We start from the raw sequence: 26,329 nt of genomic DNA on the forward strand, positions 1-26,329 counted from the left end.
TTGACCGGTGCTTAGTAGTTTCGGGATTGGTCAAGTATGGTACAAACAAAGTGTGATTGTGTAAATCATATATTATATTTGATTCTAGTTATTTTTTCCTATATAGACTTGTATTTCTTAGGATGAATGATTTCTTCTCTCCCTTTACACTATAAATAAAGACACTACGTAGGAGGATAACACATCCTCAATACACAATTCCCCTACGATTCTACAAACATATCTCTCCTCTCTCTACCCTTGCCCTCGGCCCTCTCTTCCTTATCAGATAAAATAGGCTACAACAAAACACACACACACTCAAAAAATGAATAATTAAAAAAATTAAAAATAAATAAATAAACAAGAACAAAAACTCGAGAGAGAGAAACCAAAGCCAAAGCCAAAGTCGTAGAGAGAGACTCGTATGGTATTAAAGAACAAAGCCAGAACCACCTCTCCTCTCTCTCTCTCAATTCAGGAAATGGAGTTGGAGCCAAACAAGATTACTTTCACTTCCTCTTTAAAACCCTAATTATCGATCTCCTCCCTCTCTCTCTTTCTTTCTCAAGAAACCCAACGGTCTCTCTCCACAATCTTCGATCCCTCTCCGCCAATCGATCCACTTCAATCACTTCTCAAACGCAGAGGAAGAAGAAGACCCATTCTTTCCCTCTTCGCCCTCACCGGAACCCCACAATTTCCCAATCCAAACCTCTCGATCTGCGGCGCTCGATTTCGGCGACTGATTTTTTCTTTTAGGGTTTTTGGGTTCTCGGGTCCGTCAAGGCTGGCGGGGATTCGGGTCAAGTAAATGGCGGATCCGCCTGGTATCCGCCGCCATCGTTCGTGTGTATTCTCTCGATTGGGTAGGATAGGATTACGTTGCTGTCAAGATTTTTCTGCTGCCTAGAGTGAGAAGCGAAAACAAAGCATGCTGAGCGTGCTACGCGTGCACCTCCCTTCGGACATTCCCATTGTAGGCTGCGAGCTCACGCCATACGTGCTCCTGCGCCGGCCGGACAACGCTGTCACGACAGACGATGTGCCAGAGTCGGCCCCTCTTGATGGCCACTTCTTGAGGTACAAGTGGTAAGTGAAAATTTCCCCAATCAATTTCAGTTTGTTTTTGTCATTTCTTATTTGCTTAATTTGGTTTTCGGGTTCTTTTCAGTTTCTGGTATTGTGGGGGCTTTGAGCTTTGTTTGGGCTTCTGGGTTGGTTTGTTGGTATTGTTGTTACATGGGTTTTCTCAAAGATTGTAGCTTTATTTTCGTTTATAAGGAAAATGTTATAGGTGTGTTGAATTTTAGGGTAATGTATCTTTTGGTGTGTATGTTTTAATTTCATAACATCTTTGGTCAGTTTGTGTATTTGTAGTTCTACATTCACCACTGTTTAATTCTGTTCTTAAATTTGAATTCTGTGTAGTTTTTTGTCAACTGGTGCAGTATTACTATACTAATTTCCTTGAATTACGTAATAGAATTACAAAAATTTAATGTTCTCAATAACATCATTTACTTAAAATGAAAGGTGAATTATTTGTCCCTGACTCAAAGCTCAATTGAAACATTGCAACCAGGCCAAATTGGGTTACGAGCTAGACTTTACAAGTCTAGAATAGTTTGTTATAGCAATAATTAATAGGAGAGTGATGAATGCTGCAACAAATGTAGCAGTGCTAAATGTCAAATTATTGAGACCGGTTTGGAAATCCAGGTTGCATTACTACCTTTTTTGTTGCTAATACTCGTGTTCGGAGCACATATCCGCCCAATGGTATGTAATATAAAAGTATTTAAACCTTTTATTCTGCTTCTGAGCTTGGGGTGAAAACTAGTTGCTAGGTTGGGGCTTATAGCTCCACTTATAGATATCCTGCACCGGTATAACGCTTGCCTTGCACCTAAGACCAGAATTTGAATTTTCCCATTCTTTTATTGTCAAAAAAAGAAAGAGAGAAAACCTGACTACGGAATTTTGTCTGACTTTTAGTTATCTATTCGTATTTCCTTCTGGGTTTTTTTTTTTTCAATAATAGCCAGTTTTTGTAGGTCCCATTTGAGAACTAACCTTTTAAACAAATTAAAAACTAACCTGTTTTGGGCTGAGTCACAATCAAGATCAAGTTAAGATGTGGGCTGAGATTGGCGTTTATATGTTCAAGATCTCAATCCACATCTTGACTCATATATTGATCACCATTTTGGTGTTCAAGTCCAAAGCACATTAATCTTCTGAGTTTGTTGAAAAAGGGATAGTTTTCCAGTGGGCCAATGCGATAGGTTATTTTACGAAGGAATCCTTGTTTTGTTTTCCATTCGACCTAAATTCTTATTCAAGGGTTGTGCTGTTTTGTGTTATAGTTGTGTCACGTGTCAGGGGACAAACTAACTTCTTTTTTTTTTTCGGTCATTGTGTGGATAAATAATGTTACCTACTTCTTTAAGCTTTGTGTTATGCACTTAATGATGAGATTCTATCATTCAATGACAAAATATTGATTGCTTAATTAATTTACATGATGGTGGTTGATTGGATCAGCATCTTATATTTTGTACGGTTTTCAATTGACATGCAATTAATGAATTGAGGTCCGTCATTAAGTGACAATATTAGGTATTATTTACACCTGATAAGCTGATAGTGCATGTATTTACAAGATCTTTCTGTGACGCCCTTTCTTTCTTATACTAAAATTGATGATAATTAGTATTTATTCTCGGATTTCACATACCTATGTCACTTGAGTGCATGTTTGTGTGCTTTTATTTTTTTGGGTGGTGGTGGTTGAGTTGGGGTGGTTTTTTTTTTTTTTTTTTTGTTAGGGGAGGGTGGGGGGGGGGGGGGGGAGTGCTTTTTAGTGCAGCGAATTAGAGAATGCTTAATCAATTGACAATTTTTTTTTCCTTCTTAAGTACTTAATTGACCCCTTCCATCTGTGGAGTGAGGGAAGTTAGGGGACTAGTGAATTCAGCACGCTGATTGATGTTGAAGCTTCAAGATGGACTGAATATTTTATTGTATATAATGCCGGCTTCTGTGATTTATGTTCGCCCATTCTTGATCTTGATTGCAGGTATCGTATACAAAGTGATAAAAAAGTTGCTATCTGTAGTGTACATCCATCTGAGCAGGCCACATTGCAGTGTCTAGGTTGTGTTAAGGCCAAAATACCTGTTTCAAAAAGTTACCATTGTTCACCTAAGTGCTTCTCAGATGCATGGCAGCATCACCGTGTTTTGCATGACCGTGCTGCTAGTGCTGTAAATGAAAATGGAAATGAGGAAGAAGAGGTGTTTGGACGCTTCAATAGCTCTGGATCTGGAGTACTTAACACTAGCTTATCTGGTTCCGTGTCAAGCACGAGTTTGACGAATGGTTCAGCACCTTTATATCCTGCAGCTGTTACACAAAGGAGTGGTGGTGAAACATGGTTTGAAGTGGGCCGCTCTAAAACATATACACCAACAGCTGATGATATTGGGCATGTTCTAAAGTTTGAGTGTGTTGTGGTTGATGCTGAATCAAAAGCACCTGTGGGACATGTCAATACCATATTAACTTCCCGTGTCATTCCAGCACCCTCTCCAAGTCCACGCCGTCTGGTTCCTGTCAATGGAGTTGACGTGATGGGGCATTTAGATTCAGATGGCCGTATTTCATCTTCTGGAACTTTTACTGTGCTTTCATACAACATTTTGTCTGATGTGTATGCCACCAGTGAATCATACAGTTACTGCCCTTCATGGGCACTTTCTTGGCCATACCGCAGACAAAATTTGCTGCGGGAAATTGTTGGTTATCGCGCAGATATTGTTTGTCTCCAGGAGGTACACATTCACGCTTTATTAGTTCTCTCACGGTGATATTGATAATTAGAGCATTACGAGAATGTCTTGGTATGCTCAAGCCAAATTTTTTATTGAATTCATGAAGATCAGGTTATAATTAAGGTTTGAAATACTGGCAAATGACACTTAAGAAAGTGGCAACAATTTTAAAGAACAATGACAAATGTTGCTTTAATTTCTAGCCATATTTGAAGGTATACCTGTCAACTAAATATTTGGAAGCATTGAATGCTACATGTCATAAAGAACTTATTCATTTCAGTGTAAGTTATGAAATAACTATGCATTTTGTATTAATTGAACTGATCATTGTCCCTTTCAGATTCAAAGTGATCATTTCGAGGAATTTTTTGCCCCTGAGCTGGACAAACATGGTTATCAAGCACTATACAAGAGAAAAACAAATGAGGTCTCTTAGCTCATCCTTTATACATATTATGGCTTGAATGAACTTCATTTGCGTTATGCTCATGGTTTTTTAAATTCTTCTGGCCTTTATTTTACATTCTCTGGCTTCAGGTTTACAATGGAAACACACAAACAATTGATGGTTGCGCAACATTTTTCCGTAGAGACAGATTTTCACATGTCAAAAAATATGAGGTTAGGAAAGTGCGATATACAACAGTGGATATGTATTTATGTTTTATTTGGTTCTTAGTGTGAAGCAATTTGTGTTTATGCAGGTTGAGTTTAATAAGGCTGCTCAGTCTTTGACTGATGCCATGATTCCAAGTAATCAGAAGAAAAGTGCTTTAAATCGATTAGTTAAGGTGGGCTTGTTATTTATGGATTATTTTGGGTTGAACCTGATCTTTTTGAATTGGTCTTAATCTAAGAAGCTCATACCTGGATCTCAATATGTCTGTAGGATAATGTTGCGCTCATAGTGGTTCTGGAAGCAAAATTCAGCAATCAGGGAGTTGATAATCCTGGGAAACGGCAACTTCTTTGTGTGGTATGACATATTTTTTATACTTTTAATATTTGAATGGTCTTGTATGTTGAATTTGTTTGTACTCTTTGGGATTTGTTATCTTTTCAACTGCCCCAATATCAATGCACGGGCATCTTTCAAGGCATGTTGTAACACGTTTTCTGATGGAATGGAGTACAGGCAAATACACATGTAAATGTCCACCAAGACCTGAAGGATGTCAAACTCTGGCAGGTAACTTGTATTTTTTGTTCTTCCATATACATTAGTGTATTGGTTCAATCATTTTTAAGATGGCATTCAATTGTTTGTTTTCTTGTGTTTCTGACCAGGTTCATACTCTCTTAAAAGGACTAGAAAAAATAGCTGCCAGTGCAGATATCCCGATGCTGGTGTGTGGGGATTTTAATTCAGTTCCTGGAAGGTCTGTTGATTGTTACTGATGATCTTTAGTTGGATTCTAGAATTTATTACCGGTACATTGTTTGCTTAAGCTACTGCTGAACTTTGTTGCAGCGCTCCTCATACACTTCTGGCTATGGGAAAGGTAGATCCATCGCATCCAGATTTACAAGTAGATCCTCTTAATATACTGCGCCCTCTCAGCAAGCTGATACATCAGCTGCCACTGGTAATACGTGCTTTCTGTTGTATTGGCTTCTTGATCATCTTTTTGTTATTATTGTTGGGAGTGTGGAATATGCATATTTTTGGGTTATAGGGCTTGTGTTGATCTGAATTACTAATCCAACTCACAGGTTAGTGCATATTCATCATTCGCAAGATTGGGGGTTGGTCTTGGGATGGAGCAGCAGAGAAGGAGAATGGATCCCACCACAAATGAGCCGTTATTTACAAATTGCACTAGAGATTTCATTGGTACCCTAGATTACATATTCTACACTGGTAAGTTTATGGATTACAAGTTTGTTTGATATGTTCATTTTGATGCCTCACTTTGTTAGAACATTATTCATAAAAGGTAACGTGTGGTTGCAGCTGACTCCTTAACGGTGGAGTCCTTGTTGGAGCTCTTGGATGAGGAAAGCTTAAGGAAAGACACAGCTCTTCCTTCTCCAGAGTGGTCATCAGATCACATTGCACTTTTAGCCGAGTTTCGCTGCAAGCCTAGAATTAGACGTTGACACATTCAGGTAGTTATTCAAGTCATTGTTGTTTTATATGCCTGTATGTATATGGTCTTGTTTGAAATTCTTGTTTGTTGGGCTTCATTTGTTTTTGTTTCTATCTTTTCTGTTTTCACGTATGAGTAGTTTTCTCAGAGATCAATTTAGGAAGATTTTTGGCATTTAAAAAGGAGGGGGAGAGATCAGATACATTAATGAAGTACAGCCAATGTAATTATGTATGGCGGTATTACTAATTAAATTTGATGGGGTGGCATCTGCTTAGTTGATTCAGGGCTAAAAGTAACACTTTCTACTTCAAAGAAACCTCCCAATTTGAATTATCAAACATTGTCATTTCTTGTGTTGGCATGAAAGAATGATTGCATAAATGTGCGCCCGCTTATGTGGTTTTTGTGCTGATTGTAACCTCGATGTGTGTAGGAGAGAGCTCCAGAGACATCCATGAAAAAGGCTGAGAGAAGCTGTTGGATGAAGTAAAGTTATTGTAAGAATGGTAGATCATGCCCCACAGTTCTTTCCAGGTATCTCCTTGCGGGATCCTTGCTTTGATCTGCTTTGTATTATGCCACCGTTGTCTTTATAGAAAAGCTATTATGATCCCTGCTCAATTGCCGATCTCGTTTTTGCCTATAGAATTTTCTAGATGCTCACTGGTTCAGTATATCTGGTCTTAATCCTGTAACTCTAATCCCTCAAAAGGCAAGTGGTTAGTAGGCCGGCAATTGTTTGCTCCTTTTCTCTTTTATACCTTGGGGTTCTCCTGTACTCCTTAGGATCCGGTCACAGGCGCCCTCTCCCCTTTTTCTTCCATTTTAATTTTTGGTAAGGAAACACAAAGGATAAGGAATAAGATTTTGAATTTTTTTTGTTTTTCTTTCGGGTTCCCTAAAGTAGCTCATCTTGTTTGCAACTGGACTGCATTTTGTTTTCCATTTCAGCACTAGTTTGAGATGAGTTATGCAAAACAGAGGCACTAGTTTGAATGCTGGATGCGAACTGTTAAGATCAATCCTTACTGGATAAGAATATGTGCATACTTTACACAAATTGATTGAACCGGAATGCCTCTGCCTGTGTGGTTTATTCGTGTTTTTTTTTTTTTTTTTTTAAATTTTTTATTTATCGCTTTTGGAATCGGAGGGGAATATGAACGTTAATCTGGAATTGAGTTTTGTTTCTGAAAGAATGGGCACGTTTGCTGGCCCGGTTATGGGCTCAAAAGTTGATAGATCAAGCATATGATATTTAGACACGTAAAATTGACAAATTCTCTAGTGTAGGTGGGTTTTTCGGGTAAAGGACTTGAATTTTGTTTCTAAAAGAATGGGCACGTTTGCTGGCCCGGTTATGGGCTCAAAAGTTGATCGATCAGGCATATGATATTTAGACATGCAAAATTGACACATTCTCTAGTGTAGGTGGGTTTTTTGTGTAATTGTCGGGACCATCTTCATCAGAGAGCCAATATGTTACTATTGTCTAGATGGTATCCCATTGGCAATTCGGTTGCCTGCATTGCGTTATTTCATTGCAAATGGTATCCCATGGGGCCAAAAGAACCTTTTCGAGTAGACTTTCTTCGCAACCAATGCCCCGTCGTAATTGTTGCTCACAATTGAGGAAAGACGACACTGACGAGAGAAAGAGGATATGATCTAGGCATGGAACTGTAATCAATGCCGTGCCGGCGATAAGCAGAAGCTCCGGCCAATAACGTATACAGCCGCGGGCCTCTATTAATTTACCGGATCAAACTCTCGTCCAACTTTGATTCATCAAATTCAAATGTCCAATCAGAACGATGCTGCTCGGAAAATCCTAGGTATAAACATAACACAATCACAGTTCATTTGGTTTGTGTTACCCAGACAAACAATATGAACATGAATTCTAATGTGATGCACATTGCACCATTCCAAGTAAAGCTCAATTAGCGCAACGCAGACCCGTATCATTCTAAGGTTAAGATTCACCGAAGATCAGAGTATAGTCAAGCTGCATGAAATACCGAAAGTCTGCACTAACTCTTCCACGGTTCCACCCTCGCATGTCTGTCGATTGACTATCAATGCAATTTCGAAGAGTAATCCTGAAAAACATACAAACTGGCAATCATAAGCCCAAAGGGTTTAAAGATATTCAATTGAAAAGAAACGAATGCAATAGATATTGCAGTGAACACAAGTATTTTCCACCAAAACTTGAACTGGCGGGGACTTTCGCGAAACATTGGTGAAGCTCGCTCCTAATTTGCCTCAAACTTACAATCTAGGAGAGAATCATTAGCATATAAAGACTGGAAGATGAAAGGGTGAAAGGATGAAAGAAAAAGGGCAGCTATTAGACACACCCCACCCCACCCCCCTCTTTTCCCAAACTGTGAAAGCTTCATGTTAAGCATTTTCACCAGAATGACTACGTCGGAAGATATATCTGCCTCAGTAATAAATTATAAAACAGACTCAACGGATAACAAAATGTTGGTACTCGAGCTTTAATAGCTTGATTATCATTCCTTCCTTTTTAAAGTTCATATAAGTATACAAATGCATGAAGTAAACCACAGCAACACTTCAGTAAGTTGTTTGCTCATATGGAGTTCAAGAATCAGACTTCCTTTTTAATGGACAGATTGTGATTTCTTATCTGTTAAAAGTTGAGGTTTGTCCGCTCATAAAGGGTACAGCTCAGAGATAGTATACGTTAATGGAAGAATACAGAACCTGTTCATCTGCAAGTTTCCAGAGCATTAGCTGTGCACTTTGAAGCACCGCAACTTTGGAAACATTTGAAGCAATTCATCACGGCTTCGTTTCTACAAGAGAGTATTGATACAGTAGAAAAATTGGTTAAATATTTAGTAACTATAAATTGTACCAAATATTAACTAGATCATTACCTTAATTCCAATACATCCATTAACATCAAGAGTCGTAAGTGTGTTTGAGCAGGTCAGTGAAAGGGACTCCAAGCATTTATCAGTCACCCCAACTATCCCAAATAAGCTGCATTGTTTCATTCATAAGTCAGTAAGATCACTGAAATGCATGCAGGTTTCATTCAACAGCATGGGAACTCCATAGGTTTACTTAAACAAAAAAGTATCAAACAATGTTTCTTTTTCTGTTTCTGTGCATGTACTCTTTTGCCATGGTATCAAAATAAACCGTGACATTTCCTAACTTCAGCCCAATCCAATGTCTTCTTGCTCTCTAAATGGGTTTTAAATAGAGAAATAAAGAAGAAAAACAACAATAGTGACTGCTCTTGCAGACCGGCCGAAAGATTTCAACCCTTGTGATTCCATCCCAGCTGTCAAAGACGTTCCATATATTGTAACGGGATAAGTGACCAGAGTTTGAAATTTCTCAAGCCCAGAATGCACAGGCCAGCATCAAGTAAGTTCTTCAAAAAAATTCTTATCAAGACTTACCTGAGAAATTCAAGCGACGTACAACCCTGCGCAACAGCTATGACCCCCACATCAGTGACCCGTACACACCTATTAGAAAGTGAAGATTGGTTTTGTAAGTGTAGTTAACGTGTCTCCTTTGCTTCATATGCATGTTTAAGAATTCAAATGCTTCAGTTACCAAATTACCATGTCAAATTGAGAGACAAAAGGCTCTTGCATCTAGCTATACAAGACACCCCTTCATCCGATAGATTCTGAGATGTGATTTCCATAATTATTTACCACCAGTTTAGTATAGTGTCTAGTAAAGTGTTCCAAAAGAGTTACGTCAGCAAAACTAAGTCTAGTTAATGTTACCTGAGCACCGCATAAATCCAAGAATTGAAGATGGGAAAGAAGTGATATTTTCTTGTAAGCTTCATCAGTGAAGCTGAGCAAACAAAATACAGCCAATAAAAATACAGGAAGAAGAACATAGCTCAACTTCATATATAAAGATGTTATCAAATACCTTGACAGGGCATACAAATTTAGACTATGGAGACAACGACAACCGTGCAATATCTGCTGCAAGCCAGAATCTGTTAACTTGACACACCTGTGCATAAAAAGTTATAATATGTAAGTGTGGAAGGGAGCTAATGGCTTTTTCATAGGAGAATCAGTTTCACCCCAGCTTTGTGTAGAAGGTAAAGTGTATTTTAAAGGAAGGATTCAGGATGTCGGGTTATAACTATACATTTCCACTTTAACCAACTCCACTAGCATCACCATGTCATGTCAACTACCAATTTTCAGATAGGTCATAACCCGGAAACCACACAATTGAAAAATCATTGGTGTGATTCCCTGTTGTGAGTGTGACACATAAGCAGATAAAATATTTTAGTTTCTCACAAATGAACTTTTCTCCAGATGATATAATGATTCTCAGCGTTTCCTACCTGGTCAGGTTCAACAACTGTAATTCTGGATAATTCTCAGCAACTAATTGCAAGCTTTTGTCTGAAAGATTCTGCAGTTTCCACATCAAAGTAAACAATTGAAATAAATCCTTCACCAATATATATATATATATATATATATATATATATAAACTTAAAGGTTGACTAGCCAATATAACATATAATAGTAACCTACGCTATCTACGTAAATAAGGGATGCATATGAAACATACCATAACGGACCTACTTCAGGACACTAAAACCCAATCTTTTGCAGAAGATTGAATAGAAACTATACAGACTTTGCATATATGTTTCAAAGTGTATAGTTTGCAATTCACAAAGAAGCAAGCACTGAAATAGGATGGGACCCAATGACGAGTACCTTACAGCCACTTAAATTCAGATCAACTATATGCTTGCAGTTTTTCACCAGGTGCGTTATACCTATATCTGTTGCCCTGAAATTTAATTCAAGTTCCGAAATTCATTGAAGGAAAAAAACATTTCAACTAGAAAAGAGATTTGAAAGACAAATAAACTTAAACTTTAAATACCTCACATTCCAATAGATTGAAAACTCCTTCAGATTAGGGCAAGAACTGGTTATAGCTTCAATTCCCTTATCAGAGATCTTCTGGCAGCCATTAAGATTCAAAACCTCCAGGTTTTGAAGAGAATCACGACACTGTGGAAATGCGTAATTTTCTTTTACATAATCAAAGGTATGCAAAAGCATCTATCTTGAACAATATTGAATACTTCATCAAGTACTCATAGTTCTTTGATACCAGAATTATAATAATTATGTTTAGCTAGCTCGTCCAGATTCCATATTTTGAGGGGAAAAGTGAGAATAATAACAGGTGATCTACTGTGCAAGGGATAGAGGTTGTCAAAAGCTAGGTCTGATAAAGTAATTGGTTTTGTCTCCATTCACAATATCATGTAACACAAACATGTCCTGTGCTGTAAGATCCCACAACTCAGGCAGCCACAAATAACTTAAAATATAAGGACATAAGCTTAGTTGATTCTGCAAGTGGAAAATTTAAAATCATGAGGGTTAGCCCAAAAATTAGACTTAATCACAAGCGTGATTAGTCCTAACCCTGTCATGCTTCTCAATGTTCTCATACTTTACAAATACTAACAGTACATTTGTAAACTGTTTTATAGTATGCTTTCTATGTAGCAAGAATGTTCATAAGAGTGCAAGTGCCCTACATTACTCATTAAACCTATTATAATGCCGTGATGCTGGAAAATAACACCTTCTCTGGTGTTTGTATTAGTTAATATTTTAATGCAAAATGGAGCAAGGAAAAAATTGTTACAATTATTAACCTTCTAATATTCACTAGCTTTATTATTATAATTACAATGTCCTTTGCTCTTACACCAGAAAATCGATATCTTCCTAGTTCTTTGAAATATGAATTTTGCCGCAAGCTCTTACTAGAATGAATGTTACCTTGCTCTTTACGAGTTCAAGATGCTTGTCTTCAATGTCTTGTGAAAATTCAAGGTTTATCTGCTTCACATGCCGATACCTCGCCTTGACACATTGCATCAGGAAACCATATCAATATAACAATGAATACAATCATCCACTTGAAACATTTTGTAATACTACAACAAGCAAACTCTACATACCAATCATTTCAAAAATACCATTTATTGCATCATTGAAGAACAATTTTTTATTGCACTTCCAAATTTAACGGACAAACCAATCATCATTTTCCCCTTCTTAAAACTTGAATTAGGCACAAAATAGCCGCTATTTTGCGCCACATTCGAAGCTATGATCACCTAAACAACATTATTTCGGTATTTTTCCCTAACAATTACCCCTACATCATCGAATGCCGGTATCAAACAAATTAGTTTCAATCAAATTTGCTATATCCAAGCTCTAACCAATGAAAGAGCATCCACAAGGCGATTCCCAGCATTATTCATCTCTCGAAGTTCCAGAAGCTGAAACAAGAACCAAAACCCGGTTACCCATGTCACAGAAACACATACAACACACATCGCTCAAAAACCCATCTGAAATTTTGAACCTTTAAGCAGAAAAACAAAGTATTAAAGCGAGAAAAAGGGACAAAACAATACCAGCCAAAGGGAAGGGTAGGAGATGAGAGTTGCGTTGAGCCATGGGTTGACTAGCAAGAGAGAGATGAGGTCCCTCTGAGGCAGCCTTGTGCTAACTATTTTCAGAACTTTGGGAATGGTTTCTCTGCTCCAAGCCACCTCCTCCCCACCTGCTTCTTCTACTTGCTTCTCTTCCATTTTTTTTTTTTTTTTTTTTTTTTTTATCAGCAGAGTGTGATTCTGGTTTTGCGTTCGGTGCTTTTTCTGCCAAAAACGTGTTAACAGGGAGGAAACTTTTGCAGCTATGTCTGCGTTCCATCGGTGTTGGGCTATTGGAAGGGCCCCACTTGGAGAATTTTGTCCACATGGCAATTTAGTATTGGACCGGAACGCCACCTGAATATGATGTTTGCTAATTGGAAGGACTTTGACAGATTAGTATTGGATCCGGACGCCACGTACGTTCAACTTATTCATCAGCCCAAGTAGTAATAAGTAACAACGAATAGGCGAGGTATAACAATATTCTACAAGATTTGAGACCTACAAACTATAAGTGGAGAAGAATATTGTGTTAAATTTTTTTTCTTAATATACTTCAGAAGTTAGCTTCAACATACTACATAAATTTTAGGATAAATTGCACAAAATTATCTTAATTATTGGGTCAATCACAGTTTCATACCCCATCTTTAAAACATTTCAATATCATACATCATCTTACGAATTTGTTACAATATTATACATCTGTTAGGTTTTCTGTCAATCTCTCTGTTAAATGCTGACGTGACTTGAGACGGGATCCACTTCCAATTCCAACTAGATTAATTAACTAAATATTAAAAAAAATTAAAAATCAAATCATTTAAATATTTTATAAAACAAATATGGGACCTTCCCCTTATCCCCCTCACACTTCTTCCCCGCTCATGTCTTCCTCCAATCCAAAACTAGAACCACCCCACCACAACCCTCACTTGCCAATCACCCAGCTCGAACTCGTATCTTGCCTCCAATCCCAAATGATTCTCGCCATCGTCCCTACCTCCTAGACCCCAACCCCAATTGTCCCTACCTCCTCTCCCAAACCCCAAACCCAAACCCAGGAATACCTGATCGAACTTGCTCTCATTCAACCCCAGAACCCAAGCACAGTTGCCTCCCGTCCCTTGAGCCAAAACCCACAAACCCATGAGCAAAGCCCAAAGCTTTCTCCAAAATGGGTGAATTCAAAATTTAGGACCAGGACCATGGGCGACAACAGTGGTGGTGGAGACTGAGGTCGTGGGAGACGATGGTGGTGGTGTTGTGGACATTGTTATGGGGATGATTAGTGCTAAGAATTTGAAATTTCGGGTTAGGGTTTGGATGGAATTGGGGTATTTTGTTTGAAATTGGTTACATGGATTAATTTGGTGAGGGTGATGGGTGTGTAGGAGGAGGGGGAGGGGGAGCAGCACCACGGGAGGGAGGTGGAGATGGAGGAAAAGAGGGTGGCTGTGGGGTTCTGGTTTTGGTGGTGAAGGAAGGTTGGGGGGTACACAGGTGGATGGGGAAGAAGGGGTGTTGGGTTTGTAGGGGTGGGTTCCCCATTTTAAAAAAAATTATTAAATGATTTATTTTTTAGTTTTTAATATTTAATTAATTTTTTAATAGGAAGTGAGCCCCGCCTCAAGCTACGTCAGCATTTAATGGAGGAATTGACAGACAAACTGACGGAATGTATGACATTGAAATGTTTTAAAGATAAGGCAAGAAACTGTGATTGGTCCAATAGTTGAGGTAATTTTGTAAAATTTATCCTAAATTTTAATATAACAGACGGGAAAATTGAGGACTCTTAAAAGCATTAAGCATCATTTCAAAGGACATTGGTCAATACGACAATAATGTCTTTTTCTTGGTTGGTAAATGAGAACGTTTCAACCACCTGATTTTGGATTTGAGGGTCATCCATTACGAAAAGAGTTCTCTGAGTGAATATATGGAAGTAAGCTATCATCCAAAGAAATGTGGGTTTCCCAACCTATTGAGATTACTCAAGAATTTCGTTATTTCGATTTTGCTATTCCTTGGGAACAATGTAGCGATGTTACAAGGAAGCCTTGACCAAGTAGGCAAGATGAAGTCTCTTCGTCTCCTGCTCTCTATTGCTGAGGAATCAGAAGGTCTCTGTTACCATTAGATGTACTAAACGCCTTCTTGAATAGGAATTTACAGCAAGAAGTTTACTTTAGCTTCTGCTACCTCCATCTATACTCTAGCTGGCTCTATATCAATAGAATAATATTATTCTTCATTTATAAATAAGATATCTTAAATTCGACTACCATATGTCATAGATTTACATGATACTCAAGGATGAAATTTTGAACTGAAGGGCGTTGGTGGAGACAACAAGAATGCTTAACGATAATAATAAAATGAAACTACAAAAATTAACATGATCAAGTTAGTTTTGTTCCTGACAGGCACATCTCAAATAATATTATGATTGTTCAAGAGATTGTCCATAAATTTAAGTGACCTAAGGGTAAAAGGGTTATTTTAGCTTGGAAAGTGGATTTTGTCTAAAGCATATGACAGGTTGAATTGGTATTTTCATTGAGCAGACTTTGACTAAACTCCTACTCTCATTTTTTCTGTTCAAGCTTATAAAGCATTGTGTTGTAAACTTTATGTGGTTATATAATTAAAACACAAACGAAGGAGTTAGTTGACTTGATCATGAAGCGATAGCCATTGGAGATCAAACGGAGAAGATGAGGGATGCGGCAACACCAAAGTCTTCTACAAAGCACCTAGCCGGATACAACTACTTTATGGGAAGCGTTTGTTGTGTTTTTAGGGTTTGCAAGGACCTTAGTATTTATACTGGCTAAGGTATTAAGGTTCCGTCCATAAAGGAATCCCAAATCCCACCTTTTTAGCCTATCAGTTAGGTATCATAATCACTTAAAATCAAGGATTCCATCAATCTTACTTGTATTACAAGACACCTAATATAAGATTGATATCTTTACGAAATCAAATCTCAATATCTACATTAATCTCCAATATTACATTCGTATTATATGTTGTAGACCATTTAAGGTTGATTTACATCTGAATAAATCCAACATGTGTAACCTCTACAAGCATTCAAGTTTGTCTTAATGGTGAATTGTCAGACAGTTTTAAACATGGCTGGGAGAATCACCCTTATTCAAGCTGTGTTTATCTTCTGTCTATTTATGCTATGTGGACTGCATTGCTTCCTAGTCAGTTCTGTCATAAACTTGATATATTAAATCGCGATTTTCTGTGGTTAGCTCCGTTAAAAAGGTCCATTGCCTTCCTCTTTGGAAGCTGCACGTACCACCAAAGTTAAAGGTCTTTGCTTGGTTGGTCACTCAAGATAAAATTCTAATCAATCAACAAATATTTAAGAGGAAGATGGCATTAGATACTAGTTGTCCCATATGTGGTGGTTTTGTTGAAAATTTTTTGAGGGAGTGCTCTAGCTAGAACTGTTTGAAATGCATTGAAGGTTCCTAGTAATATTCTTTCTACTTTCAATTTAGACTTGGAGGGATGGGTTGTTGCTAAATATACACTATAAAACACTCAGTCATGAGGGTCGGAATAGTGTAATCTTTTCTGGTTTGCATCTTGGCATATTTGGAAGTGGAGAAATTATATATATATTGTCCTCCCTATCAACTTCTCTTTGATCTTGTGAAGGCTATTTTGAAGTATGCTTGGGAGTGGACTGATGCTAATAAGGTCAGTCAATCTAAGCCCTACAGAATTATTGAAAAGTTGACTTGGATTTCTCCAAATGAGGGATGGATGAAATTGAATATTGATGGGGCTTGCTAAGGGCAAAACGGTGTTATGAGTTCTAAAGGAGTACTTAGAGATCATCATGGCTCTTGGATTACGAGTGTTTCAGCTAATATGGGAGTAGGAGAAGTCCTTGAAGCTGAGCTACGGGGTCTCCTTTTGGATTTGAAATGGCTTTGGATAAGGGTGCTAGGAGGATACTTTTAGAATCTGACTTTGCTATTATAGTTTTACTCTTTAAATGTATTGTGCATGATCTGCATCCCTTGACTGCTTTGTATATGAGTGTCATCACTTGATTTCTCAATTTGATCAATGTGATTTAAGCCATATTTATAGAAAGAGGAACATTGTGGCTGATGGTTTGGCAAACTGGATTTTTCTTTGAACTTGAGCTGTATTATGTTGGATGACCCTTCTCGTTAAATTGTTGGTTTGAAACTAGATGATATTTTCGGGATTGCCAAAACTCGAATTATTTGTGCATGCCCCTTGGGCTGATGTCTTTCTTTGTTTAGCAGTTCTGCTTGAATTTTGAGCCCCTTTGTATCTGAAAAGAAAATGAAAACGTAGCAAGAAAAATGTACAAACGAATGTGAAAATCCAAATAAACTACGGGGACCGTTGCCTAGAGTTGCAATTCATGATGTACTCGGCACTCCAATGCTATATCGCTCAGAGTCACCAATGGCCCCAAAAGCCCCCAAATAAAACCCAGAGGAAATGAAAGCCTTCCTCTTCTCTCCTAAAACCCCAAACCCCAAACCCCGTCCTCCTCACCCACCAACCTCCTCCTCCTCCATGCCACCGCCACCATAAACGGCGGAGCATAACCAAAGTCCACCTCAAATGGTCAAAAACCGAAGCATCGACCACATAATCGAGACTGAGACCGACCTCAAAGCCGCCTGCCTCCTCAAGGACGCAATCAAGCGCTCCCCCACCGGATTCCTCACCGCCAAGTCCTTCGCCGATTGGCAGAAGCTCCTCGGCCTCACCGTCCCCGTCCTCCGCTTCCTCCGCAGGTACCCAACTCTTTTCCAAGAATTCCCACTCGCCCGTTACGCCAATTTGCCTTGTTTTAAGTTAACAGACACTGCAGTTTTGTTGGATTCATAAGAACAAAGTATTCAAAAAACCCATGAGAGTGACAATGTGGAGAGGTTCTGTAGAGTGCTTATGATGATAAAGTCTAAGACTTTACCTCTCCAGTCATTGTATAATTTGAAATGGGATCATGGGATCTGGGTTTGCTTGATGGTTTTGAGAAAGTGTTGGTTCCGAAATACCCTGATTGTTTTCGGATTGTTAAGGCCTCGAATGGGGTCCTGATTTTTTAAGGCCATACAATGGCCTAAAGAGTATGCTGTTTCGGAATTGCAGAGGAGTAGAGAGGGTGGTGATTTAGGGGATGAGTATAGGCAGATCAAGAGGGGGCAGACGGTGTTGGCATTTCCGATGAATTTTCCGAGGGGTTATGGTGGGCAGAAGAAGGTGAGGGCATGGATGGAGGAGTTTCAGAAGTTACCATATATTTCACCATATGAGGATTCTAGACATATTGATCCTAAGAGTGATCTTATGGAGAAAAGGGTGGTTGGGGTTTTGCACGAGTTCTTAAGCTTGACTCTTCATAAGAAGACTAAGAGGAACTACTCGAGAAGCTTGAGGGAGGAATTGAATCTTCCTCATAAGTTTACGAGAATCATCACAAGGTATCCCGGGATTTTCTACCTCTCGTTGAAGTGTAAAACCACCACTGTTTCCCTCAGGGAAGGGTACCATAGAGGGAAGTTAGTGAACCCACATCTGCTCACACGTTTGAGAGAGAAGTTTTACCACGTCATGAGAACAGGGCTTCTTTATCAGGGTAAAGGTGTGAACTTGCTATCCCCGGATGAGATTTTGCTTAACAGTGTGGAGAGTAAAAGTGGGCAGGAAGCACCTGAAGAGGAAGAGGTTGGAACAGGTGATGAATGTGAGGATGAAGTATTGGATTCAGGTTCGGAATGGTCTTGAGGAAGATTGATGTTTGTATCAGAAGTTAGACAGTTTGCTTACATTCCATATCAAGTGCACTCACTTCCAAGTAAGAAACTTGACCAGAAAGATTGATTTCATAGATTTTTCTTAGTCAACAGATTTTTTCTGTCTTATCACTGTACTAAAAGAGTTTCATTCTCCGGATTGCTGCTAGATGTTTGAATTTTCTGCACAAATATGGTAATGATTATTAAGTTTAGGTCAGCCTTGTGACGAATTGCAACAGTAATGTTTGAAACATTGCAAATTAGCTTTCTGATGGTTTTTTGCTTTAAACAAAGTGGAATTATCAAAGAATCCAAGTTTTGATCAAAATGCTCCCTGTTTGTTTACAGTTTTCTTAATTCATATCTCATTTTCCCATTTGTTTTGTAATGTAACCTTCAATACATTGTTATAATATCAACTTCAAATCGTTGTACGTACTTTCAGTCTCTCAGTTTTCGATCTGGGAGCTTATGAACTGGTAAATGAAATGAGTATCAGATATTGGAAACCATAATGGGGAAACTAAAACTATTATTGCATAAAGTTAGGGTGAATGAATTTCGAGTACCCTAGCCTCTACGATGGCGTTGAAATCTTTACAGTAACTTGTAGATTTGGTTGTCTGTTGTTTGAGATAAAACCTAGGATCATCTGGTTCTAATTCTGTTGACCAAAAGACTTTTCCTGTCATCCTCCGGTTCAGTAGCCATCATTACTTGCCCTTAATTTTTGTTCTTGTGAGAGACATCAGATTATGTTATTTCTTCTTGTTTCTTTCGAGTCGTTATGTCTAGATAAGTTGTAAATATATTGATCCAAAATGTGTATGAAGAAGAAACCATTAACATTCTGCACACTTGCTTGAATCTCCCATTTTCTGACTGAAAACTTTTGCTTCTTGTACATGAGCTGGCCTTTAGTTTAGATGAGGGGAAAGAAAAAAAACCTAGGGCGAATCTGGAATGAACGGTTTTGCCTGTATGAAAATATTGCTTCTCTTTTTTGTATACACGAGAAAAACCGTGACATGTGAACTATAGACTAAATGATATTTTCTTTCTAGCGCAATGGCGTTCTAGGATTCATATAGCCGACCCCACTTGGTGGGAAAAGGCTTTATTGTTGTTGTTGTATTCTTCCAGTGGTGCAGCGTTTCAAGTTTAATATGAAGATGATGTCCCAAGGATGTAAGAAGACGACATCTCTTCAAGGTACCTGATTGAATATTTATGTCAGACCATGAAATAATAGTATGGAGTTGTAAAGTTATATACCCACAGAAAAACACTATGATTTCAATAGAGGCTCCGAGGGTGGGTGATGTAACGAATCTCGGTCGCGGTTTTGAACCGAGAAGGTTTTCGAGCAAAGTTTTGTGGATGGCAATTATTAGTTTGATTCCTTTGCATTGCACTGTTACTTATTCCACTAACGTGACATCATTTCACCGTACATTAAGGATAGTCGAAACCATACATTCTCTTTGTCATCAGAATCCTATGTAAACATTCTTTCGATTGAATACCGTTTAGTTGTCCAACAAATCAAAAGTTATAATAACAAGTAACATCCTTTATAAGTAATTTTTAAATGACGATAAAAAGAAAGAAAAATTTTGATTATAATGTTTGTACGGTAAAATGATGTCAAAACCCTGACGGACAGCAAAACTCTCTATGGTGCTTTCCACCAAACGAAGTTACCTAAAGTCCTCTCCTCAAATATCAACACTTAAGCTCCCACATCAGAAAACATTAAGAAACACAAAATCAACAACAATGGAAAAGAAAACGAAATGTGTAATCCATTAATTTTCAAGAGAAACAATATATTTACTTGGTCAAAAACCAAAAAAAACCAGGAACAACATCCAGTATTAAACGGAAGCACTAATCCCAGGCACTGGTCATACCGCCATTACCCGGACCATAACCCCCAGAGCCGCCACCATAGCCACCAGAATTGCCATATCCACCACCACTGTTTCCTCCACCGTAAAAATCTGAACCCCTACTGAAAGAGCCGTCCCTTCTAAAATCACGGCCACCAAACCGACCTCCCCCAGATCGCCGGTTTCTGCCTCCTCCGCCATGAGAAGTCCTTGATGCATAACGAGTAAGCCAAGCAGGTACTTCCTGATTTGCTTCTTGCATTAGATCAGCGAGTGGTTTTGCCAATGAGAGATTGTTCTCGTTAAAGAAAGCAGTCGCCAGTCCTGATTTGCCAGCTCGCCCTGTCCGACCTATCCGGTGAACATAATCATCAACGTCATTTGGAAGATCAAAATTTACCACATGAGCTACATGGGGGATATCAAGACCACGCGCTGCCACATCTGTTGCCACTAATATTGGTGTATTTCCACTCTTGAATGATCTCAATGCATGTTCTCTTTCCTGCATACAAGCACATCGTATCATAACAATATCAGGATTCAGATTAATGCTAAACTTGCATGGCCGTCATAAAACACCAACGGGAAAAAAAAGGATGACAATTTCAACCAAGTGAAGCTTTCTATTAAGAATCGTTATTTCATAATAATGACGTTACTTCCAGTTTGCCCTTGGCATTAGCTTAAGTGGCGGAGGGTGGATAATGAGTTAGGATTAGGATTCGTCTAGTATTCGGGTCCCTCTAATATAACCAAAGAAATTCCTTCCAGTTCTACCCAAGCTGGAAATTTTACATATTTACCAGACATGAGAAGTCTCAAAGGTTCAAAGAATGTTTAAAACATGACTAAAAAGAAAATGGATGGTTCAGAAACACTAAAACTTGCTACAGGTAAAGTACAAGCATAAATCGCTCGGTTATAGCAGCTCAATAGCTCCACAAAGTTCCTTTTAGAGAGAGAGAGAGAGAGAGAGAGAGGGGGGGGTTTAAATTCCTTTTTTCACAACAAATTTTGTCACTAGAAAAAAAAATGACACAACATTAGGAAAAATATCACTTCTCATAGACTATAAGATCAATTTTCTGAACAGTTTTACCTGTTGTGTTCTGTCACCATGAATAGTAGTTGCCGGAAACCCATTCATGCACAACCAGTGTTCCAATGCATCAGCTCCCTTCTTTGTCTCCACAAAAACTAACGTCAGAGATTGCTGCAAATTGAATGACAAACGACTATTAATACAAAGCAGGATACTGATATACCGATTCTTCAAAAAAAATCAACAGAACTTCAACAAAGAGCCTTCCTTTCCATGTTACCTTGCCATGAGCTCCATTTTCCCTCTGTGCATGAAGGAGGTCCATGAGATGACTTCGTTTATCAGACTCATGAACAAATTCAACTCTTTGAACAATTAAATCAGTACTTGAACCAACCCTTCCAACAGCCAAAAATATATAATTTGAAAGAAAATCTGATGCCAGTCGCTGCATTCCAACAAAAATTTGCAAAAGCTATCAGATACTTTCAGTTTGGAATTCCACTATTAGAATGTTCATATTGCATTACTATGACTACATACAAGTCGATAAGTAAAGAAAAATCCAATAGGAAACCCAGCAAACGATTAAAACAAACCTGTATCTCCTTTGGAAACGTAGCACTAAACAGCATGGTCTGTCTCAAACCTGGCCGAGGCATGTCCATCTGTTCCACTATTTTCCTAATTTGAGGCTCAAAACCCATGTCCAGCATCCTATCTGCCTCATCAAGAGCCAAATATCTGATCATCTGCAACGACACTCTTGCCCTCTCAAGCAGATCTACCAATCGTCCCGGAGTTGCCACAAGAATATCAACTCCTCTCTCAAGCTCTCTCAACTGACACAATATAAGAAAACAAAAGAGTGGGAGGTGAATCATCAAAACAAAAACAAAAACAAAGTGAAAGAGGCAGCACGAATAGGCACCAATAATAAATTGTTTGAGGTGACAATATTTTCCACAATAGGATTGAGTCAATCAACATTTTGTGCTTTTAAGAAGAGATCAATGAAGAGAGATTTAAGCAAGTGGTATTGACATTAGTTCAAGAGGAAAATTGCTTTATTAACTTCAGTCAAAAAGGGGAATTGCTTTAATTGACCTATGCTAGAAAATGAAATGATCATTGATCTATGCCTATATATGAAATTACTTATTGACCTAAACCAAATTTCCTATAAGTTTAATACTTTGAATGGGATAGAAACCAAATTGAATACAAGTCATCCAAAAACATATCCTACAGTAAAAACCTATAACCACGGCCTCAAAATTATGATCATTGATTTGTTTGCAGACTCACTATTTCCCTCTCTGTTAAAACATATTAACCTAACACCAACCCATCCTATATAACTTGAGCCTTCATTCTATAATAAGGAAATATCATTACTTAAATAAATTCTCTGAAAAATGAACAAATAAATAATAAAAAGTGGAAACGAAGAAGAAGAAAAAGAACGAATGATCTAGCATATAAACCAGAACTAAATAAATTCTGTAATGTAATAAACATTTACTGGTTTGAAAAAGATGTATATCACTCTGTATCATCATCACTAAAAGAAGAAAAAAGTGGTATAACCTCTTTGTCGAGTAATTGCAAAAGATGAAACAGATACATACATACATATAGATATGGGTTAGGATCAAGAGAGAAATATTTTTACACTTCTTTTGAATCATTATATTTCATAACATCTAACGATCCTAATTATGAGTGACGTGGAAGCTTTTTAATCATCTAATGACATGGACACTAATGTGGCATTATATAACTAATGAAGGAAAAAAAGATTGAAAAGAATAAGAAACTGAAATAGGAAGAAAATCATTGCTGCTGCAAATCCTAATTCATCGCAGCTGCAAACTGTAACCTATTGCCACTGCTTCTTCATCTTCTTAATTTAGACATAATAAAGGACATGACGACCAAGTATGTTCCAATGATGTAAAACCAAGATGGCAATCAACTGGTGGTATATTCATGTTGGGAAAAAAACATTCGATTGGACTGAACGAAGTTAAAATTAAAGAATAAAATAAATAATCTTTAGCCCATTAGGGTGTGATAATCATCAACCGATCTAGGCGGTCAACTAAATGAATGTATTACACCCTGTTTCTAGCATATATGTACTTGATTGATGATGTCTTGTGATACTTCTCTATAAAAGATGCAAGATGAAGCTGCTTGATGATGATGTCCTTTGATACTTCTATTTAAAAGAGATGCGAGATGAAGCAGCATCAATGGAGGGGCAGGACAGGGATAACTTATTAATTTACGTTTGGATTCTTTTCTTAATTTAACTTTCCACGTCAGTTTCCAAGTCATTAGATGATTAAAATGCTTCCACATCACTCTTAATTAGAACCCTTGGATGTCATGTAATCTAATTGCTCAAAAGAGTGTAAAAATATTTGTCAAAATGGTTGTCCCTAAACCTAACACTATATATGTACATATGTAATTAGACATGGATCCAAAGTATCAGTAAGCCACAATCAAAGTCAAGTTATACAAACCTGTTGATTTATTGGTGCACCTCCATAAGCAACCACCACCTTGACACCGGTTTGATAAGCAAACTTTCTAGTTTCTTCATGTATCTGCAAGCCAATCAAAACAGAAACAATAAGCTTTTGCCTTCAAAACCACTACACGTTATGTGACTGACATAAGCACAATCTAACCTGGCAAGAGAGTTCTCTGGTAGGGGAGAGAATAAGAGCAAGAGGATACACAGCACGTGATCCACGAGGTCTCTGAGCATACTGCCCTAGCATGATTCCACTAATAATTGGAAAGCAGAAAGCAGCTGTCTTCCCTGAACCCGTCTGAGCACAAGCCATCAAATCCCTACCTCCCAGAGAAATAGGTATTGCATGACGCTGAACAGGAGTTGGCTTCACATACCTGCACCTTCGAATATTTAAATTCAATGCCTCCCCTAAGTCTATCTCTGCAAAAGTATTCACAGCTGGTGGCACATTATCCCCACTAGTTTCCACTGGGATATCCTCATAAGCATCAAAGTTAATGCCTGTGTTTTCTTGATCACTAAATGTCGGTTCTGAGATGTCTTCATCGCCAAAAGGGTTTACTTCCCGCCCCCTCCCACGGTCCCACCCCCCACTTCTATTGTTCCAACCACCACCACCACGACCACCACTGGAAACATATCCCGGACGCCCAACATCATGCCTAGAACTGCCAGCACCCCAGGCAGGACCAGGTGCAGGCCCATTGTAACCTACGCGGTCATTGGGTGGTAATGGGGCAGGATGTGAAGGAGCCGGGGCATCAGAAGCCGGCGGCCTATTACGAAGATGTGGCGGGACATAACTTGATCGTGCAGGGCGAGATGAGCTGTTATTTGCAGATGAACCAATAGTCGGATTCTCTCCTTGAGAATTTGCGACAGAATCCGCCCATGAAGTTGTCATAATTGTAAAAACGTGACCCCTCCTTTTCCAATAAATTTAATTCGTAACCTAATGCACCAAACACACAAAAAAAAAATCAGACTCTAAATAAAAATTTGTCCAATGAATTATCTCTAAATATCTTGCAGATCAAAACCCTGATCATTCTTACCACTATACCATTCGAAAGGGGATTCGTCTACGAAACGTATCATTAAAAACTGGTTAACATGAAAATTTTAGTTACAATTTACATAACACTAACAGTGAACTCTATTAATTTTGTTTAAAATAACGCGATTAATTAAACACATAAAAAATTACAAAATTTGGATTTAGCGCAATAAACATCACGCGGAAAACTTCAGCACAAATCTGAGCAAAAATATCAAAGTAAAATCAAGCAAAATAAATTCAAAATTCAAAAAAATAAACAATGTCATACACGAAAAATCGGAAGAAAGAACAGACATCAAAATTCGAAACGAAAACTACAGCATGCATTCGAAAAGCAGATTAACACATGCAAAAACGCTTAATAATTACAGAGACTGAGAGAACTTCGAACCTCGATAAGCAGTGAAAGCAGCAGAATCGGATCGGGAACCAGAAAAAGTTGAGAAACCCTAGCTTTTCTGAGCGCAGGAATGGCAGGATCGGAAGGTAGGCGAAGATATCGCTCTGGCTTTTCGCTTTCTTCGTCGATGAGAAATCCTCTTCTTTTTTTCTCCTGAGATATTTTCTTCTCCTATTCAAATGGGATCAAAACTCTTTCTTCTTCTTTTCGTTTTCCTTTTTCTACGCAGCCGAAACGTGTTACGAGGAAATTATTTTTTCTTTTTGAAATTTGAAAAAAAAAAAAATTCTTTAAATGCATTGGCGTCCGTACAATCCGGGGGCGAAAGGTAGCAGCCGTCGTATAAATAACCCCGCGGTGAAGCGTGAAATTGTGAGGGTTACAAAATCTGTATGCTTTGATTTTGAGGTCCCTATTATTTCTCTAAAATCATTCTACGATATAGGGACTCAATTTCGTGTAATTAATAGTCACTTACGATAGTATTTTTCTTCAATTGTAACTAACTTGTCTTACGTTTGATTCTTGTCAAAAGTAAATTTGAACGATTTTCGTCAAAAGTAAATTTGAACCACTTTAATATTATCGATTGTGAAATTTAGCTCACCCCCACTCCATGGTGTAGGTAATATTGTTTTTTTTTTTTTTTCATGTAATTGATAAATTGATTGTAATTTTTTTTTTTTTATGCAAGTGTCATCTCTTGTTAGTAATCATGTTGTACTTATTCATCATCCTTTAGATGTGAACAATACATGGCTAATCAAATATGAGTAGGAATTTCTACTCAAAACTCTTAGTATCAAAACACAGAGTTTTATACTTATGATCAGAACCGTTCATACTTTGAATCACACTGTAAAGATCATCTCTGCAAAAAATAAATTAAAACTAAGATCGTTTAGGCAATCTACTGTAGCAAATACATAGACGGTTTGTAACACTTTTACCAATACCATTCATTTGTTTTTAAACAGTTTAATAACTAAACGAATTTAATTTTAATTGATTTTTTGCAAAGATAATCTTTATATGGTGATTTATAATATGAGCGGTTCTGATTATAAACACGAAATTTCATAAATTGACAACGAATAATTTTGATGAGTTTTAAGTAGGAGCTTCTACTCATCTTTATGTAAC

The 26,329-nt window shown here is 37.9% G+C and overlaps 3 protein-coding genes and 1 pseudogene across 3 annotated transcripts; 2 read left to right on the plus strand and 2 right to left on the minus strand.

The window, feature by feature from the left end:
- Positions 1–352: 352 nt before the first annotated feature.
- On the plus strand, positions 353–6,794 carry LOC137746258 (carbon catabolite repressor protein 4 homolog 1). The gene is made up of 12 exons (XM_068486333.2): positions 353–1,071; positions 3,062–3,815; positions 4,159–4,245; positions 4,356–4,439; positions 4,523–4,609; positions 4,708–4,794; positions 4,954–5,007; positions 5,106–5,197; positions 5,290–5,404; positions 5,532–5,679; positions 5,773–5,927; positions 6,345–6,794. The coding sequence occupies exons 1-11, from the start codon at positions 914–916 to the stop codon at positions 5,916–5,918; spliced, it is 1,812 nt and encodes a 603-aa protein (XP_068342434.1). The 5' UTR covers positions 353–913; the 3' UTR covers positions 5,919–5,927; positions 6,345–6,794.
- Positions 6,795–7,664: 870 nt separating this feature from the next.
- On the minus strand, positions 7,665–12,672 carry LOC137746259 (F-box protein At3g58530). Its single transcript, XM_068486334.2, has 13 exons — positions 12,405–12,672; positions 12,207–12,266; positions 11,758–11,841; positions 10,841–10,971; positions 10,669–10,744; positions 10,284–10,354; positions 9,851–9,937; positions 9,697–9,769; positions 9,526–9,593; positions 9,358–9,426; positions 8,824–8,929; positions 8,648–8,739; positions 7,665–8,013 (listed from the first exon to the last, which is right to left on the minus strand). The coding sequence occupies exons 1-12, from the start codon at positions 12,579–12,581 to the stop codon at positions 8,674–8,676; spliced, it is 1,068 nt and encodes a 355-aa protein (XP_068342435.2). The 5' UTR covers positions 12,582–12,672; the 3' UTR covers positions 7,665–8,013; positions 8,648–8,673.
- A 4,135-nt stretch (positions 12,673–16,807) lies between these two features.
- Positions 16,808–18,362, plus strand: LOC137746336 (protein WHAT'S THIS FACTOR 9, mitochondrial-like; annotated as a pseudogene).
- A 1,656-nt stretch (positions 18,363–20,018) lies between these two features.
- On the minus strand, positions 20,019–25,580 carry LOC137746003 (DEAD-box ATP-dependent RNA helicase 37). The gene is made up of 7 exons (XM_068486046.2): positions 25,178–25,580; positions 23,878–24,678; positions 23,710–23,793; positions 21,775–22,017; positions 21,456–21,623; positions 21,233–21,346; positions 20,019–20,635 (listed from the first exon to the last, which is right to left on the minus strand). The coding sequence occupies exons 2-7, from the start codon at positions 24,628–24,630 to the stop codon at positions 20,129–20,131; spliced, it is 1,869 nt and encodes a 622-aa protein (XP_068342147.2). The 5' UTR covers positions 24,631–24,678; positions 25,178–25,580; the 3' UTR covers positions 20,019–20,128.
- Positions 25,581–26,329: the final 749 nt, after the last annotated feature.

This window comes from Pyrus communis, chromosome 12, assembly GCF_041283825.1.
Source record: "Pyrus communis isolate YQ-2024b chromosome 12, ASM4128382v1, whole genome shotgun sequence".
Lineage (NCBI taxonomy): Eukaryota > Viridiplantae > Streptophyta > Magnoliopsida > Rosales > Rosaceae > Pyrus > Pyrus communis.